The sequence below is a fragment of the Penicillium odoratum genome, assembly GCF_028828045.1.
Source record: "Penicillium odoratum strain IBT 22623 chromosome Unknown utg000006l_segment0_segment0, whole genome shotgun sequence".
Taxonomy (NCBI): Eukaryota; Fungi; Ascomycota; class Eurotiomycetes; order Eurotiales; family Aspergillaceae; genus Penicillium; species Penicillium odoratum.
In genome coordinates this window covers 4,757,673-4,774,691 of record NW_026643148.1, presented here as the reverse complement: position 1 = coordinate 4,774,691, position 17,019 = coordinate 4,757,673, and the positions used below count along the sequence as shown (strand labels likewise).

Here is a 17,019-nt window from a genome sequence, read left to right as displayed (position 1 = left end):
AGACCGGCACTCCGTACCGACCGCTGACGCAGGCGCAGCTGCTGGCAACGCCGCAGTGTCCGGCGTGCATGTCGGGTAAGCAGCATCAGAAGAGGAACTCCCGCGCAAGACGGCCACGTCTGCATTCAACGAGAATTTTCGAATTGATCCATTCGGACATCATGGAGATGCCGATGGCCAAAGATGGCTCCAGGTACGTGATCACCTTTACTGATGATTATTCTCGTGGCTCGTGGGCCTATGCCATGAGATGGAAGCATGAAGCGCTCCCGAAGTTCCAACATTTTGAGGCCTGGGTGCACCGACAGTTCGGCGCCCAGATCAGAAGATTCCTCACCGATAATGGGAGAGAGTATCTGCCAATTGGAACACATCTCGAATCCCAGGGAGTTGAGTTCGACACCTCGCCGCCATACTGCAAAGGGCAGAATGGGCTGGCCGAACGCACTAATCGTACTATCCGGGAGCGGATCAACACGCTCCTGTCCGATGCGAACCTTTCTCCTTCCTGGTGGATCGAGCTTGTAGACACAGTGGTCTACTTGAAGCTGCGTGCACCAGCATCGATCTTACGGAAGAAGACACCGTTTGAAATTCTATACGGGGAACCGCCCTCGCTCTTGCATCTGCGACGGATCGGCTCCCGTGCATGGGTCTTGATCCCCAAAGAGCATCGAGCCAAACTCGGACCAAGATCATCCGAGTGCCGACTGCTAGGCTATTGTGAACCGAATCAGTACAAGCTCTATGAAATCCATTCAGGAAAGACAGTCTTTTCCCGTGATGTCGAGTTCGATGAGAGGACCCCAGTGGCGCCACTCATCGAGGGGGAAACAGGCAACGACCTCCCGGACAATGCTCCTCCATCACCTGTCTTTTCATCAATGCCAAGTTCAGCCAGCGGGCTGCCAACACCACCTGCATCGCCATTACCTCCGCCGAAGGAGCGAGAGAAAACGCCATCTGAGCGTGAGGAGGAGACACCTCCAGTGGTCAATCCAAGCCAACAAGGCACTGACCTGACATCGGATCTTGGATATTCGATTTTTGGTCGCAGAAGAAGACCATCACGGCGTCTCCTGGAATCACTCGGCAAGGTGTACTCTGCCGGCGCATTGAATCCCGCACCGGCCAGACAAGTCGACCCGGCGACCTTTCGCGAAGCTGTATCAGGCCCAGACCAGCTGGACTGGTGGGCCGCCATCCAGAAAGAATATGCGTCGCTTCTCGAACACGGAACATGGGAAAAGGTTCGGCGGGAGGACGTCCCAGCCGGAAATCATGTGATTGGCTGCAAATGGGTCTTCAAGACCAAGGCCAACGGAACGCGCAAAGCGCGATTGGTTATCAAAGGCTACCGGCAGAAACATGGCATCGACTATCACGAAACGTTTGCTGCTGTGTCCAGGATGGACTCGGTCCGCTGCATCGTCGCCAGCGCCGTGTTGCGCGGATGGAAACTCCACCAATTCGACGCGGTCACCGCATTTCTCCATGGAGACGTCGATTCGTCTATCTATATGGAGTTACCTGAAGGTTTCGAAAAGCCAGGATACGTATGCCGACTGCGCCGCTCACTATACGGACTGAAGCAGGCTCCGCGGATTTGGTACCAATGCGTCCACCGCGTTCTGGCTTCTCATGGCTTCACTATGGCCCAATCGGACAATTGTGTGTTCTACAAACCGGATTGCGTCGTTTGTGTCTATGTCGATGACTTTCTTGTTGCTGCGACAAACACGCACGAAATCGAACAAGTGCAACGAGCCTTGCAAACAGAGTTCCGACTGAACGATCTGGGCACCCCTCGATCATTCCTCGGGATCCAGTTCGACTATGATGTCGATGGGTCCGTATCTATTCACCAACACCAGTACATCCAGAAGGTGCTCTCCGACTTTGGCATGGAGACTTGTCAGCCGAAGTCTACGCCGATGAATCCCAAGCAAATCTTGAATCATCGTCCAGAGGAGGAACCTCCGGACGAGGAAGCAAAAGCTCGTTATGCGACTGCCATCGGTTCGTTAATGTATCTAATGGTTGGCACGCGACCAGATATTGCATTTGCGCTGGGCATGTTGAGTCGCTTCACGTCTCAGCCGCAATCGCAACACCAAGTCGCTCTGCAGCGATTGCTTCGCTACATCAAAGCCACGCAATCTCATCGCATTACTTACCGCAGTGGGCAGTTGATCGGGTACACGGACGCCGACTTTGGGGGCTCCGTCGTCACTGACGGTGCATACTCAACGTCTGGCTATGTTTTCCAACTTGCAGGTGCGCCAGTTTCCTGGTCATCCAAGAGACAGGGGGAAGTGGCCACGTCTACAACTCATGCCGAATACATCGGACAGTACAATGCCATTCTGCATCTCCAGTGGCTCCGCACCTTTCTGGCTGAAACGCAACTGTATCGGTCTCCGGTCACTAACATTATGGCTGACAACCAGTCCGCCATCGCTCTCTCTCGCAACCCTGAATTCCACAAACGCACGAAGCATTTCAATGTAAAATTTCACTATCAGCGAGCCGTGCTGGATACAGGCGAGATTGGGCTTCAATATATTCCAACTGGGGAACAGGCCGCGGACGGTCTCACCAAGCCATTGGGACCTACGGCCTTTGCCAGATTTTGTAGTCTCTTAGGAGTCGATGCTCCAGAGGTTTCGAGACAAAACGCGTGACAGCGCAGGCGCTCTTTCCACTTATTTTCCCGCGAAGGTTTTTCAGTGGTTTTACCGAGGCCTGACTGCTCTGCGCCATTCCAGAATCGCCCTGCCAGCAAAGCGATCCTGAGGGGGAATGTTGTGATATAAGGCTGGTGCAGATCAGGAACCAAGCCGAACCACCGGAATTAATCCCGAAGTATGTATACGAAGAACCAAGTTGATTTCCAATCAACTTGATCTTCTCGTTGTATATAAAGCCTTATTCTTCCCTCTCAAATAAAAAAACAAGACAATTCACACCTCTGAACTACAACAGTACTGCCGCCGTTACAAACGACCCAGAGTCGAAGTGGATACACTCACCCTACTTACTTTCATGCATTAATTATTCATTGATAAAATAGACTATCGGAGCTGGTAGGGCCTTGATTAGCATAATTCCCTTATTGGGTACCATAATTGTTAATCATTTTATGTCATACGGATATCAATCGGTATTTTTCATGCCGCTGAAGGAAGCCTAAAGCCCACTGGCAACTATCGAGGGTATGTAATAAGGAGGTGATAAAGTGAGACACGTGGTTTTGAAAGCTTGCATACAATGCTACCAGCCTTAGGCAACAATTCACAGATGATAGTAAACTAAGAGAATAGTTATACGTAGAATAAGCGACTCTCGGATGATTGATGTTTTAGGTCTGTAAAAATCATTAGCGCTCGGCGCGTCCATAGCCTCACTTCACTCGTCAATAACGGTCGTTAAGATAGATAATTTTACCTTGAGATGTAAAATTAATAAGTAGCGCAACTCAATTTTCTCTCATGGTTCTATTTCAGTCAAAGTCCCACTAGGGGCTTAACGATAACTAGAAGCTAGACTAGAAAAGTGGCTTCTCCAGTAATGGGAACTATATCATCAAGTTCGCAGATTTGAACTGACGCCCTCCTCCTACATACCAGTACCATCATAATATATCGGTCAATTCATAGAATCATATGTCCTCGATAACTAATACTACAAGGCTGAGGTTTATGTATAAGAATATATTCTAGCGCTTAAACCTACGCCTTACGACGGAAAGATTTATATAGAAATTGAATAAAAGAGAATGGTATGATATCGTACCCAGATTTCAGATTTCATGATGGTACATTGGCGAGAGAGAGAGAGAGAGAGATATTATACTCTAAAATCAACCACCGTAAAGGGCTATTCTAGAGTTGATAACGGCCAGAACAGCGTGTTGAACTTTACTATAGTAGCTTATATTACTAGGAGTGTCGGTTATATCTGAGAATAATATAGTATTGCGGATTATCTCGACTAATGTTTACGGCGAGATTTTAGGTATAGGGATCCGGGTGCCCTGTTAGGAAGTAAGGCTAATAAATTAGATGATTGGTTCTTCTTGAAGAATCTAATATAATACGTTCAAGACTGTGTGTGATAAAGGTGAAAGCTGTACTAGCGGGATTATGAAGTTTAGACTTTTAGGAGATCCCCTTTGGTATTCCTCTTCTCCTTAGTTACGTCTGGTCTATTCCCCTTGTTTGCTGAGGCTCCCGAAGTTATAGGGCCTAATAGTAGGTAATGAATGTTAATCATTTTTGTAGTTTTTAAGCCGATTTGGGGGGGGGGAAGACGGTGGTCTCCTCTTGAGTGAGGTAATGGTACTTCAGCTCTATTATCTCTAGCTAGGTACGGATTTATAGACGAAAATCTAGTAAATGAGCTGTAAAAGTAGAATAGATATCTTTATGTGTCTAGTTCCCCTCCTAAATAAGATAACGTAATATAGCACCATGAACTCAATTGGCAAGCTGTGGATTTCGTCCATTAGTTTGTAATGGGGGGGCGTTGATTTCTGCTGGAGGGTACTCTGAGTAGAGATGGTATTCGTACAATCCCGGGCACGCGACTTGTGGGCATCTCGCCAGTGCTCCTTCATCGTCTTTCCGGTACGGCAGACACAGCCACAATAAGTATCCCAAATGCAGAGAAGACCATCAGAGAAAATACGAAGATAAGTCATTGATTATCCTGAATAATTAGTCACGTAACATGTTGGAACTAGCTAGTTGTATCCCTGCTCTAAGCCTCTAGAATAGCATTCTCAATTATAGCCAGTTTCCCTAACGTTCGCAACTATATAACGCCCGAATACCATCATTAGAATGGCACATGCTACCTAAATCTCACAGTAGGAGTCTTGAGTATATGTGTAAGCATTATTTGTCCTAAAAAAGAAGGTTGTGTGTTCATAGGGAATTCTTTGGCTGGATATTACACCCTGGATTCCAAAGCCCTTGAGTAAGCCACACTAATTTAGCCACCCTGTCTTCTCAAATAATTTCATCCTAACTTCGACACGAGACTAGGACCTGTCACTGAGCTTTTACGACAAGAGTCTATTTTCAAAACAACCACATTCTTCTGCTGCTTGGAAAAAAAGGATATGATTAAAAAATTTAAGTTAGCGGTTACAATTATGTATACATTCCTTGTAGAATAATTCCCTAATTGTTATAAAATCCAACGCACTCTGCCTTTCAGTTGCTTTGCCTCTTCATTCGTTGCTGCTTTCTCCAGTTGAAGGACAGGGGGTTCGCAACCATCATATTTTGCTCTATCACAATCCTAGGTCTGCTGCCAATATGAAGACCCTCCTTCGCCTTCCTGTGGCTCTGATGTCACTTGCTTCTTACGTACAAGCTCAACCTCCTGCTCGCCCAAACGATCTCAACTTCACGGAAGCCCAAGCGGAGAAGCATGATTGCGACAAGGCCTGCCAGGAGAATCTACGCAAGTATGAGGAATTGGACAGTCAAGTCTTTGGCAATATTCCCTTCAACTATGAGTTTTACAAAACTGCGACCAACTTCACGGGGTCACGGCCCGGAGACCTGTTGAAGCTTGAGCAGCAGAATACATCTGCATATGATATCCCCCCTGGAACGTCGTTATGGCTTATGCAATATACAACTGTCGATGTCGGTGGAGTAGCTGTCCCAGCGACTGCCTTTATTGCACTTCCCTACACGGAGCCCCCAAGTGACAAAGTCCGTCTTGTAGCATATGCCCATGGAACTATTGGTGTTGAATGGGCTTGCGCTGCATCGTCATCTTACAACTTGTTCGACTATCATTCCTGGCAGCTTCTCACAGCTCCCGGGTATGCTGTAGTTGCTACGGATTACGCGGGCCTGGGAAACAACTATACTACGCACAAATACGCTAATCCGGTGATTAACTCCGAAGATACTTATTTCTCAGTGGTTGCTGCTCGCAAGGCCTTCCCAGGAGTGTTCACCGATGAATGGGCCGCTGTTGGGCATTCCCAAGGGGCTGGAACTGTCTGGGGATTGAGTGAAAACCCTCGCGTCACTACGAAGGAGAGTGGAGAGTACCTCGGAGGAGTTGCCGTTGCTCCTAGCTCCAGATTGAATGATCTTCTCACCGCTGTACCACTAAATCTGTCATGGGGCTTTGGCAACTTGATCGTGCAAACATTCCAAGTTTTGAAGTTCCCGATACAACCGATTGTTCTCACCTCAACTGGCTTGGCCCGTTATCCACTTATGGAAGAACTTCAGCTTTGCGCCACTTCTGCGGCCGAGTTAGATGGAGAACTCCCAGATCACGGCATTGTGGACATGACACCCGAAGTCGTTCAACACAATCATGAAGCTTTTATCGCGTTCCAAAACAAGTATGGCGCCGCCACCGGTCGAAAGGGGTACAAGGAACTTCTCGTCGTTCAATCTATCGACGATGAGGTTGTTAATGTTACTGCTACAAAGGAGGCGTACGACTATGCATGCAAGGTTGGCAACATTATCCACCTCAGTTTATATCCTGGCCTTGACCACGATGATTCAATCGCTGCCTCAGCCCCAGAGTGGCTACAATGGCTTGACAACAAGTTCAACCATGTGCAAACTCCAAATGACCACAAATGTGAAGTTGAGACGCGGGTTTTGCTGACTGATGGTTTGAGCTAAATTAATCTCACAAAAACTCAAGGTTTTCCGCTTTCTAGGTCGCTTTTGCCTCCTCTCTCCTCTTCTGTTGCAAATGCTTTCGTTCAATCACGTGTTTCTTCTATGAAAGTTCTCCCACGGAAGTCTAACTTTAATATCTGCTATAATCAAGTGAATTTCATCATAGCTAAATTCTTTTCTGGGCCTGTTAGCTGAACTCGGCGTTGTGGCGGTGCGACCATAATTGATAACATGGCTTGTCGTTTGTTTTTAGAGAATATTCTGAGACATTATATCTCCCACATAATAGTGATACCTTAAAGAAGTAATTAGATTGGTATCGGGATTCGCGGATGACTGTTTGTTGAAACATGACTGATACAATCTAGAAATATTCCGTATCAGAGACTTATCTTGTGATGTTCATAGACCAATGATTGATCGAAATTCTATACAGAAAACAATAGGTATGGTAGACCTAGCTCTGCAGGAGAGTCTTTTGAGATTATTGATAATCATAGACAAGGATACAAAGTGGCTTTGTTGAAGGTTGGTTCATTTGTAATCAACCGGCCTCACAACTCAAGTCTCAGGGGCAGATCGCTCTACATTGCTCCGTTTCTTTTTGGTCCTTGTCAATTAGCAAAAGTGTACGGAGTATTTGCGATGCTCAACATGTTACAATTCTAATTTTGACGTTTCCCTCAACCTGCCTTGATTTTTCTCCAGCGCGTTTTTTCCCCAGAAGTGAACAGACAAGGCTATACGAGGCTGAGATTCGGCTAAAAATAGAAGAAATTTGGGGCCCCGTGAACTGAACCCACCTCGAGCCCATGAGCTGTACTATGCAACAGAACTCCAGCTCAAATTTTCCCCTTCCACTTTGAATGCCTCGGACTGAGGTCTTTCCTTCCATTTCAATATATTTTTGACCAGACACATCTGCGCTGTGAATGCAATTCGGTTAGCAAGGGCAACGCGCTCTGTTCCTATATTACCACACGAACCAAATCAGAATGGATCTGAGCTATGACCCAGCCCAAATCAAAGGCAAAACCATACTTATAACCGGCGGCGCCTCTGGCTTTGGCGCTGGATTCAGCGCTCGCTGGGCAGCTGCTGGAGCAAACGTGATAATCGGCGACATCAACTCAGCCGGCGAAGAAGTCGCAGCGCAAATCCGCCAGGACACGCAAAACGAAAATGTTCATTTCATCCAGCTAGACGTCACATCTTGGACATCCCAGGTCAATTTCTTTCGCGAATCTCTGAGATTGAGTCCTCATGGTGGAATCGATACCGTCGTTGCAAATGCCGGTATCAACGACAGCGAGGAGTCTCGAATCTTCGAAAACCCACACGTCGACTATTTCAACGATCCCAGCCCGACGGCTCCGAATTTCAAGACACTGGATATCAACCTCACCGGCGTTATGTATACAGTGCACCTGGCGTTGTTCTTCCTACCGAAGAATCCGGGCTCGAAGCCGTGTGAACACGAATCGGTCGCCTCAGCGTCGGGGCGAGACAGACATATCCTACTCATGGGGTCCGTTGCTAGTCTACATCCGCTGATCACCCAGGCACCGTATACCGTTTCAAAGCATGGAGTGCTTGGGTTGTTTCGGAGTCTACGCGTAACAGCTCCTATAAGCGCTGGTGTTCGAGTCAATATTATCTGCCCATACTATACTGATTCCACATTTATGCAAACGCCAGTTCGGGTTTTATTGGCGGGGGTACCACTCGGGCAAATTGAGGATGTTATCGACGCAGCGTCATATTTGGTTGCAGATACAGCTTGCATTGGTCGCTCGCTGGTTACAAGACCCAAACTGAAACTGGATTCTTCGACGGGACAATTGGAGGCTCTTCTTGATGGAAACGATGAAGAAGGAGCTGTTTGGGAGTGCTATCTACATGACTCGGATTCAGCAGATATTTTCACTCAACGGATGCTCACGGTTGTTAATGCAGTTGTGAAGGCAAAAGGATGGGCTGGTTGGGTGTCTAGTATAGCTGGTGCATTGACTTGGCCAGTCCGCCAATGGTGGAGTTCAAGATGAGCACTTCAGCATTTAAGCGTGACATTACTGTGCTTAGCTACAGCGCAATGTACTTCGCGCGGTTGAACAGAATGTGAGAATGCATGCTATGAAATACCTTGCCCTGCCATATTGCTGATATATTCGATTCGAAGTGAAAGAAGGCATATCTCCCGATCATCAGATATACTTCAAACTGATGTCTGGGGTAGCAATTTGAATTTCGCAGGTGCCAACATAACATGGATAGTATTAATGGTTTAATGGGTGCTGACACACATATATACCCGAAATATTAGTAATAATTGCGTACTTGGTCACGCGGTCCATGGTGGTGGATCGTGACAATGTTTAGCTTCATGAAATGGAGTCGAAATCCCAACGATGAAGGTCGCGCCGTCGAATCCTGCAGTACGCAATCTCTTTTTTGCTCTTTTTTCATTATCTAACTTTCCATAGAAACGGAAATAGCATCAAGAAACTACACACCAATTCACTACACTAGAGGTTTGTTCAGACACCAGGTCAGCCCCCGAAATCTGCCATCTCCCAAACCAGAGAATCTGTCAGGACTTGGCACTACTCTTGATGTTTGACCTATTTGCCTTGGGCGCCCGCCTAATATCGGCCATAAAGCTTATTCTTGTCCACACCAAGGGATCCACCCAGTACATTGTCAAATCAATTACTTCGAATTTGCTTCTGTTTGAATACTAAACGAGAGTATTAGTCCACACTAGAGAGGGATAGGATGGACAGTTCAGACCCGTGTGACCGCATAAAAGAAAAACGAAATGCTTAACATTAGAGCTAGACAGTCAAATTAAGGTACTTGAATCCCGATCAAGCTTTACAGTCCTTCGTACCTCATATAATCGATCAATTCACATATGAATGCACACTGGAGTTCCTTGTTAGCTGACGCAGATGCTTACCAAAGAAATAAATCGGTATTCCCAATACCATAGGCCCAATAGTCAGCGCAAATTCAACCATTGTGGGCTCCAAAAACCCTCTTCGAGTTGCCATCGGCATAACCCAGTAACTCATGGCAAACCCACAAGTATTCTTGATAACAGTAGCAACGACCATTATCTCCCCAGAAATGGGTTTGTAGCAGTCGACAGCATAAGCAATGGCAATGGTGGGAACAGTCGTCACGCAAAGACCACTGAAGCCATACCCGACAATCAAGACCACAGGCCAATCCCAAAGCCGATCGTAGCCCACACCTCCAATCACGACTCCGACAACCGTGAAAAGAAAGTAAGGTATCAAAGCTGGCAAACGCATTTCAGCCTCTCGAATGCCATTGTTGCGGCGTGTAGACCGCGCGGCAATCCAATCCGAGAAAGGACCTGCGGTAGCAAGACCAAGCAGGCCTCCAACGACAAAAGCAAAGTTTGCATATCCCACACTAGACGTAGAGAAATTATATGGAGGTGCGCTGAGAACGGAAGACTCAGTGAGGTTCCAAAAGAGAAGGATATTTGCAGGGCCAGCGACATTGAGGGCGGCCCAGAGAATGATCGGAAAGAGGAACAGGCGGAACGGCGAGAAGATATCCCGAAGAAGGAAGGCTTTCCACTCGTTCTCTGGGGTTTTCCAGAGTTTGAACTGAGATTTTGATGGTCGGCCCGTACCGGCGGTAGTGACCTGTTCAACAATTTCGAGTTGCTCCGACTCAACATCTTCGGCGCCTTCCTTGACAGTTGGACTTGGGCAAGTCCCGGTTGTAAATTCCGAGTGCTCTGACGCTGCACTTCTGTGGAAACGGGTCTCGGGGAAGCAGACCAGGAGAGTGATGAAGTTGAAACAAGTCAGTCCTAGAGAAAGCCAGAAAAAGCTACGCCAGCCATATCTGCAACAACCGGGTTAATTTATTAATACCAGCGGCCACGATTGAGTCTCAATAGCGTACCTTTGGGCGATGTTTCCGGAGATAATTGGCCCAACAAACAGACCAAGGAAATACCCCATGCTGGTAGCATGTTAGCGCACATAATCACGGCGATGGGGAAAGACTTGCAAATAAACACCCGTCCAAAGCCCTCTTTCATGAAGAAAAAGCATGTCGCCAACGACCTGAACCAGAAGCGTCTCACTAGTTGCCGTAGCAACTCCATTGACCACGCGGGCGGCAAGTAGACTGCTATATGAAGTAGCCAGAGCTTGCCAGATACAGGACGCAATGCCCAACAAGCAGAAAACGAGACTTGTAAGACGGCGACCGAATATGTTTGAACAGGGAACAATGAGAAAGTTGGAAAAGCCAAGAGCCAAGACACATGCCCCGGTTAACAGACTCAACTCTGTGTCATCGAGATTAAATTCGGCAGCGAAGAGGGGGAACATTGGCCCCATGGAGAGCGCTGACTCCACCGAGACAAATAAAAAAAGGAATTGCACGGCAATGACGAGGTCTGCGTGATTTGGGGATATGTTTAGCATCTGACATTGTAATTATTTTGTGTGTTTACTCACACTTCCATGGCTTGGACCAGTTTAAGGGATCATGAGCGTCATCTGAAGGGCGAGGGATGAGGCTGACAGGGTCAGTACGAACATGATCAGGTTGAAATCTGTGACTTACACAATCTCATGGTGTGATATATGTCCCGGATCCAGCTCCTCCCCCTCTCTCATAATATCAGTTCCTGGAACAAGATCCATGTCGACGTTTGTGATGATCATTTGTCAATGAATTGAAACAGGAAAAGAGAGTAAATCACTTTTTGAATAGGGACTGGCGAGTTTTAACTTCTATTTCAGTTTCCCATACCCCAGACCCCGGATTACAGTGTCCCACTGAGCATCCATTCTTATTGGTGGCCCCACGAAGATAGACATTGATTTTAATCTTCCATTTCAGTTTCCCATACCCCAGACCCCGGATTACAGTGTCCCACTGTGCATCCATTCTTATTGGTGGCCCCACGAAGATGGAGATTGAAGATGAAGATGATGCGGGACCAAACCGGTGGGACGCGGGAGATCCGGCCGGTGGGACGCGGCAGAATGGGAATCAGAACCTCACGACACACGACTCACTCATATGAGAAAGTGATCGATTTGTTTCATATGTTGAAGAGACTTGGGAGCCCCTTTTCATCATGACTGGAGGATTCCGGAGTCGTCGCCAACGTATCTGCTCCTGGTGCTCCAAGTCCTTTACAAAGGATGAGCACCTGGCACGTCATGTGAGAACTCACACAAGAGAGAAACCATTTCCCTGCCCAATCTGTAGAAAGGCATTCAGTCGCCAGTATGATAATTTGTGTGGCCTCAATCAGGTTGGACACTAACCAATTCTTTAGTGATTCGCTTCTACGACATTCAAGATGCCATCAGGAATCTCGCCCCCACACCGGTGCGGCCCACAACCCGGAATGTGGTGCCTTGAATGCACCAGAGCAAAGATCCCCTCCCAGACAGAACTCAATAGACATCCATGGATCTTCTACTCCACGACACCAATTGTCCTCGATTGGACCAAGCAATCCCAAGGCTTCGGATTTCCGATCGGTGTCGTATTCGGTTTCTAACCCGGCACTGCGTCGGACCACGCTTCTTCCGAATGTCGAAGAACTGGTTCAGGTGCGTCCGGACAGAGTTGCTGGATTCCCAACCCCAGGCTCTCAGTCCAATCTAACTGGGCCAGATCCATGCCTGGATATTGCCCGACAAGATGATTCATGGATGTTTGCCAACGCAAATACCGAGATGCCGGCGTGGTTTGCAGACGATGATTTTGATCTCACTGCTCTCAACTCAGAGATCTTCATGTCAACTGCCCAGTGGTTTCCTCCTGGAGACGACAATCATCAATGGCACCAGCCCTTGGGCAATACTCCTCCTCCCTTCGTGGAAGACATGCTGCCATCCCGCGAGGAACTGGTACAAACACATTGGTACACATTCATGGGCACATCACCAACCGGGCAAACCACGCCAGAAACCGGCATGGGCCCGACACGAGTGGATGAAGCATACCGAGCTAGCCTGGCCGCGAAGCTCCAGCCTCATATACCATTTCTCCCGCTTCCCTCGACTGATTTTTTGGTACGTGGACAATCTAGACGGGCCAGCCAATTCTCAGCTAAACAGACTAGAATCTCTGTGTTCAAATGTACTTCACCAAATTTCACCGCGTGTTTCCCATTGTGCATGCTCCAACTTTCAGGCCGTCCTCTAAAAGCTCACTTCTCTTGCTATCTATTTGTTCCATTGGAAGTTTGTTTGTGGGATCCTCACATGCTGCATCTCAAGGGGTGAAAATCTTTGAGACACTCAACAAGGCAATACTGTCATCGGTTTGTCACGACTGCTAGCTTGATTGATTCTGAAACTGACTTGATTTAGTGGGAGAGACACTTTTCAAAGCAAGGGCCGGAGACGATTGCCATGATCCAGGCAGCTCTCATTGGGCAGACGTTTGGATTACTTTCGGGAGTGAGGAATTTCAATTTTTTGAGCAAGTCAGAAGCTGATCAACTCAGAGAAAAAAGGATTTGCTTACAGCGGAGACATTTCACGGCACTTTGGTTGTAGTAGGTGATGCGGAACTGTCAATGCGAAACTGTGCTAACGAATCTACTAGTGGGCTAGGAGAGCAACGACATTCATATGTAAAAAAGCGTCGGACTATATAAGCTCGAGTGAAATACTCGATGCCCCAGAGAAAGCTTGGAAGAGGTGGATTCAGGCCGAAGAACAGAACCGGTGAGTGGAAGATCAAAAATAAGGTACAAATATCAGGTACTAACTTCACGTTCGCAAGACTACTTGTGGGAATTCATGTGCATGATGTCGAGATCTCAGAGCTGTTTCTGACGGATCCGTATCTGCGACATACATCGGGAAAGCTCCCAGCATTATGCGACGATGACCTCTGGGATATAACAACAGTTGAGGACTGGAGACAAAAGATAATGATCCACTCCACGGGTTCGAACCCTGATATCCACGAGACTTCCTTGTACCGCCCGGGAGTGACAGCCAATGGGGTCACTGTACCTGTGACTGGCACTTTGAGAAGTGGCTTTCATACCTATCTCGAGCTGGAAGAGCTTGCCGCGTCGGCCATTGAAGTGAAGAATACCGATGGCCCAGCCCAACAAAAGTCCTTGGAGAATGCCTTGGTGAACTTCCATACATCGCACATCAGGCCTAGTAGAGAAAACACGACGGATCCATACTGCCTTCCCGTTCTATGGCACTCGATCTTTTTCTCTCTTTATGCTGACATAAGCCGATTAGAACTTGTAATCGGCAAAGAAGGCTTAACGGAGGCAGAGAATCACGTAGAGTACGCCCGTTCATGGGCCTCATCCCCAGACGGTCGATGCTGCGCGCTCCATGCCGCACTTATTCTCCGTGAGCTTGAGAGGGAGAATATCGGAACGGAGCCCCCGATGCATGTCCCGCGAATCCTATTTCGTGCAGCTTTGATTTGGTTCTGCTATACTCGCTTTGGCACGGATACGGCGGACTTGCGGCAGAGCTTGCAATTTTCTGCATTGCAGAGAATCGGCGTTAATTGCCAGAGACTGCTTTTCGAGGCACACGGTTTTAAGGTCCTGCGGCCTACGACTTCCGAGTCAAGTACTTTCTCTGGGCTGTTGGATTTATTGTCAAGAGTTGGTCATTGGGGTATTTCGCAGCTGATGGGCTCGATTTTGAATTTGCTGCTTCCCAAAGACGAGAGGCATACAACATGATGGTTTTTAAAAACGGGTTCAATGCTATGATCTAAGATTATGAGTTCTTCAAAAATTGAATTCCGTATTCAAAACTACTTGAAAATGGTCTCTAGATGGAATATAAGCATAAATACTTAATGCCAACGTCAACGAACTAAATTTATTGATGCAGATATTCCACAGCCTCAGAAACCACGTTTCGAAGCTCAGAAACCTCGTTGCAAGCAGCATAGACAAAACGATCAGGACGAATTAAGGCAAACTTATTCCCTTCAAGTGCCCGCGCAAGCCAAAGTGGATCATAGTACTCCGGTCTTGGTCGACCAAGACACAAAGGCGATCCAGCAAACTCCTCAGCGCTAGCCAGACAGTAAATTGATCGAGGACCCGACTTCGCCACAGCCTCTGCGTCGATGCGGATATTTTCGATCAGATATGTGATCTCAGCGGAATGAATTACCCCCTTTGAAAGCTCGTCAATACAAGAAGTTGCCTCCTGAGCAGCAGCCAGTCCATCCTGGCTGTCCAGATAAACCAGCAATTGGAAATTCCCTTCTTTCCCTTCTCCAAAAATAATATCGTCCGAAAAGAATACGCCCTTTGATCCATCAGCAAGCTTCAAATAAACCTGCGGGAGACAGATTCCCCCCTTGTGACTTGGGTCAAAAGGAAGGCCCGGTGTGTACTGGTACTGTACCAGTCCTTCTTTCCTGCGACCGAGTCTGAGATTCCTTCTCCAGCTAGGAACGAAATGCATGAAGAACAGAGACCAATCGCGGAGGAAGATTTTGATAGGATTGCTTTCTGTCACAAACTTTCCATTCTCGATCGTCGACGCGAGAGACCGCTCTAGCTGCTGCTTACGTTCGATATACCAACCTGAAAGGACTTCTTCGTGATTGCTTGGCATGGTCGAGGAATCTCGACGGCAGAGGTGGACAAGACGCCAGGCTAGTGAGACGGCATCGCGGAAACCCGAGGCAATTCCCTGGCCACCAACTAGAACATAATGTCAGCTTGAGATCTTGATTCAAGAGAATGAAAGAAGAATAAAGCAAACTCACAAGGGGGAAACACATGTGCTGCATCTCCACACAGAGCTACGCGTCCATATGCCCATTTATTGCAGCTGCGTGCAGAGAAGCGGAAGGGTCTTGACCGGAGGACGTGGATGCAGTCTTTCGGGAACTGGATGTCCTGTAGTAGGCTACCCAGGGTCAGTGAATATCACCTTCATCGATCAAAAAGACCTTTCGCTTACCCATATCGTGTCCCAGGGTGAGTGATGTAGGGGAAAACGACTTTATGAATGCTCTCAGGTGTGGACATTTGCTCTCCATCTTCACCAGCAAGAACCACAAATTCAAAGCGCCAAAGTCTATCAGACGGTAGCCCAAATCGACCACATACGGCTGGTCGTTCTGGATTGCAGATGAAACGGAAGTTCTCTGGGAAAAAGAGGTCATAAACCTGTTGCGGGTCGTACCCCAACTTCCAGAGGGGAAATTCGGGATGTGTCTTCTCCGTGGGTAGGGAGATTTCCCAGTTCAGTGCTACCCATGTTTCATCGTAGAAGGATCTGCCTGGTGCTTAGTTACGATAAATTGGGAGATCCAAAAACATAACTTACTGATGTGCCTGTTCCATGCGGATACCCAAAGGCTCGAGAAAGTTTTTTCTGGTGAACCCCGTCTTCCCATCCGCGCCTACAAGGAAGCGAGACTTCACGTTGTGTGTATTACCTTGGTCATCGAGATAGCGTGAATATACATAATCTCCCTCCTCGTATATATCAACAATGGTGGAATTTGTCCTGAGCTGGCAGAAGCCTGTTGAATTCATTGCGGCCCTCAAATGTTTCTCAAGAACTGGTTGTTTGTGGCAGATGAATCCAACGTGACCAGTGCCGCCCTCAGTCTGCAGAAACAACATGAGCGTGGAAGAATTATGAGGAAGGTCAAGGGAGCGAACCGTTCCGTAATCCATCTCTAGAAAGGTTTTCTTGTCAAGAACCTGATCTGTCCCTCCAACAAACTTGAACTTGCCCATGCCTGATTTTTGTTTAGCCAAGAGCGTGAACAAAGTCAAAAAGTATTCTCACAAGTCCCAATTTCGGAATATAATTGATCATAAATGCCAATCCCTTGCAGCATCCGAATGCCATCCTCGTCAAGTGCAATACCACGGGGATCTGTTGTGATTTCCGCCTCCTTCTCAATCACGATGTGTGGAAGTGACATCCGCCCAAGGTATGCAGACAACATAGCCCCGGTTGGCCCACAGCCACAGATAACGACATCTGTAGTCTCATACTCACAGTCGGTCATCCTTCCCTGATTTTATATCGAAAATTGCGTTCAAGTTGTCAGGCTGTCGGGCAAATATCGCTTTAAAAGAGCTTGACCTCTGGATGAAATATCAGCGAATCGTGTACGTCGTACCGTTGAAATATGGCGGGACGATCCTAATTACTTTGAATGTGCCGCACGTAAGCCTTCGATTGGTTCGCATATCCGTCATCCGTAACTCCGGATGGAACGAAGACTTGGAAACCGGGGTAGGTCCCACGGGGCGGGAAGAAGGTGGGAAAGGGAGTTATGCGGGGATGACGGAATGCGGGGC

General features: G+C 47.6%; 6 protein-coding genes across 6 annotated transcripts; 4 read left to right on the top strand and 2 right to left on the bottom strand.

Annotated features, from left to right (window-relative positions):
- Positions 1–5,324: 5,324 nt before the first annotated feature.
- Positions 5,325–6,671, top strand: N7520_010190 (putative secretory lipase; the record flags this gene model as incomplete). The annotated part of the gene is made up of 1 exon (XM_057144124.1): positions 5,325–6,671. The coding sequence occupies one exon, from the start codon at positions 5,325–5,327 to the stop codon at positions 6,669–6,671; it is 1,347 nt and encodes a 448-aa protein (XP_056993412.1).
- A 995-nt stretch (positions 6,672–7,666) lies between these two features.
- Positions 7,667–8,716, top strand: N7520_010189 (short chain dehydrogenase/reductase; the record flags this gene model as incomplete). The annotated part of the gene is made up of 1 exon (XM_057144123.1): positions 7,667–8,716. One exon carries the CDS (start codon positions 7,667–7,669, stop codon positions 8,714–8,716), a length of 1,050 nt encoding a protein of 349 aa, XP_056993411.1.
- Positions 8,717–9,042: 326 nt separating this feature from the next.
- Positions 9,043–9,291, top strand: N7520_010188 (uncharacterized protein; the record flags this gene model as incomplete). Its single annotated transcript, XM_057144122.1, has 2 exons — positions 9,043–9,106; positions 9,155–9,291. The coding sequence occupies 2 exons, from the start codon at positions 9,043–9,045 to the stop codon at positions 9,289–9,291; spliced, it is 201 nt and encodes a 66-aa protein (XP_056993410.1).
- A 283-nt stretch (positions 9,292–9,574) lies between these two features.
- Positions 9,575–11,368, bottom strand: N7520_010187 (uncharacterized protein; the record flags this gene model as incomplete). The annotated part of the gene is made up of 5 exons (XM_057144121.1): positions 9,575–10,556; positions 10,617–10,676; positions 10,725–11,118; positions 11,180–11,241; positions 11,289–11,368. 5 exons carry the CDS (start codon positions 11,366–11,368, stop codon positions 9,575–9,577), a joined length of 1,578 nt encoding a protein of 525 aa, XP_056993409.1.
- Positions 11,369–11,808: 440 nt separating this feature from the next.
- Positions 11,809–14,415, top strand: N7520_010186 (C2H2-type zinc finger protein; the record flags this gene model as incomplete). Its single annotated transcript, XM_057144120.1, has 7 exons — positions 11,809–11,960; positions 11,989–12,757; positions 12,808–13,008; positions 13,058–13,147; positions 13,195–13,245; positions 13,296–13,417; positions 13,476–14,415. 7 exons carry the CDS (start codon positions 11,809–11,811, stop codon positions 14,413–14,415), a joined length of 2,325 nt encoding a protein of 774 aa, XP_056993408.1.
- A 142-nt stretch (positions 14,416–14,557) lies between these two features.
- On the bottom strand, positions 14,558–16,724 carry N7520_010185 (uncharacterized protein; the record flags this gene model as incomplete). Its single annotated transcript, XM_057144119.1, has 5 exons — positions 14,558–15,396; positions 15,462–15,604; positions 15,659–15,976; positions 16,028–16,448; positions 16,499–16,724. 5 exons carry the CDS (start codon positions 16,722–16,724, stop codon positions 14,558–14,560), a joined length of 1,947 nt encoding a protein of 648 aa, XP_056993407.1.
- Positions 16,725–17,019: the final 295 nt, after the last annotated feature.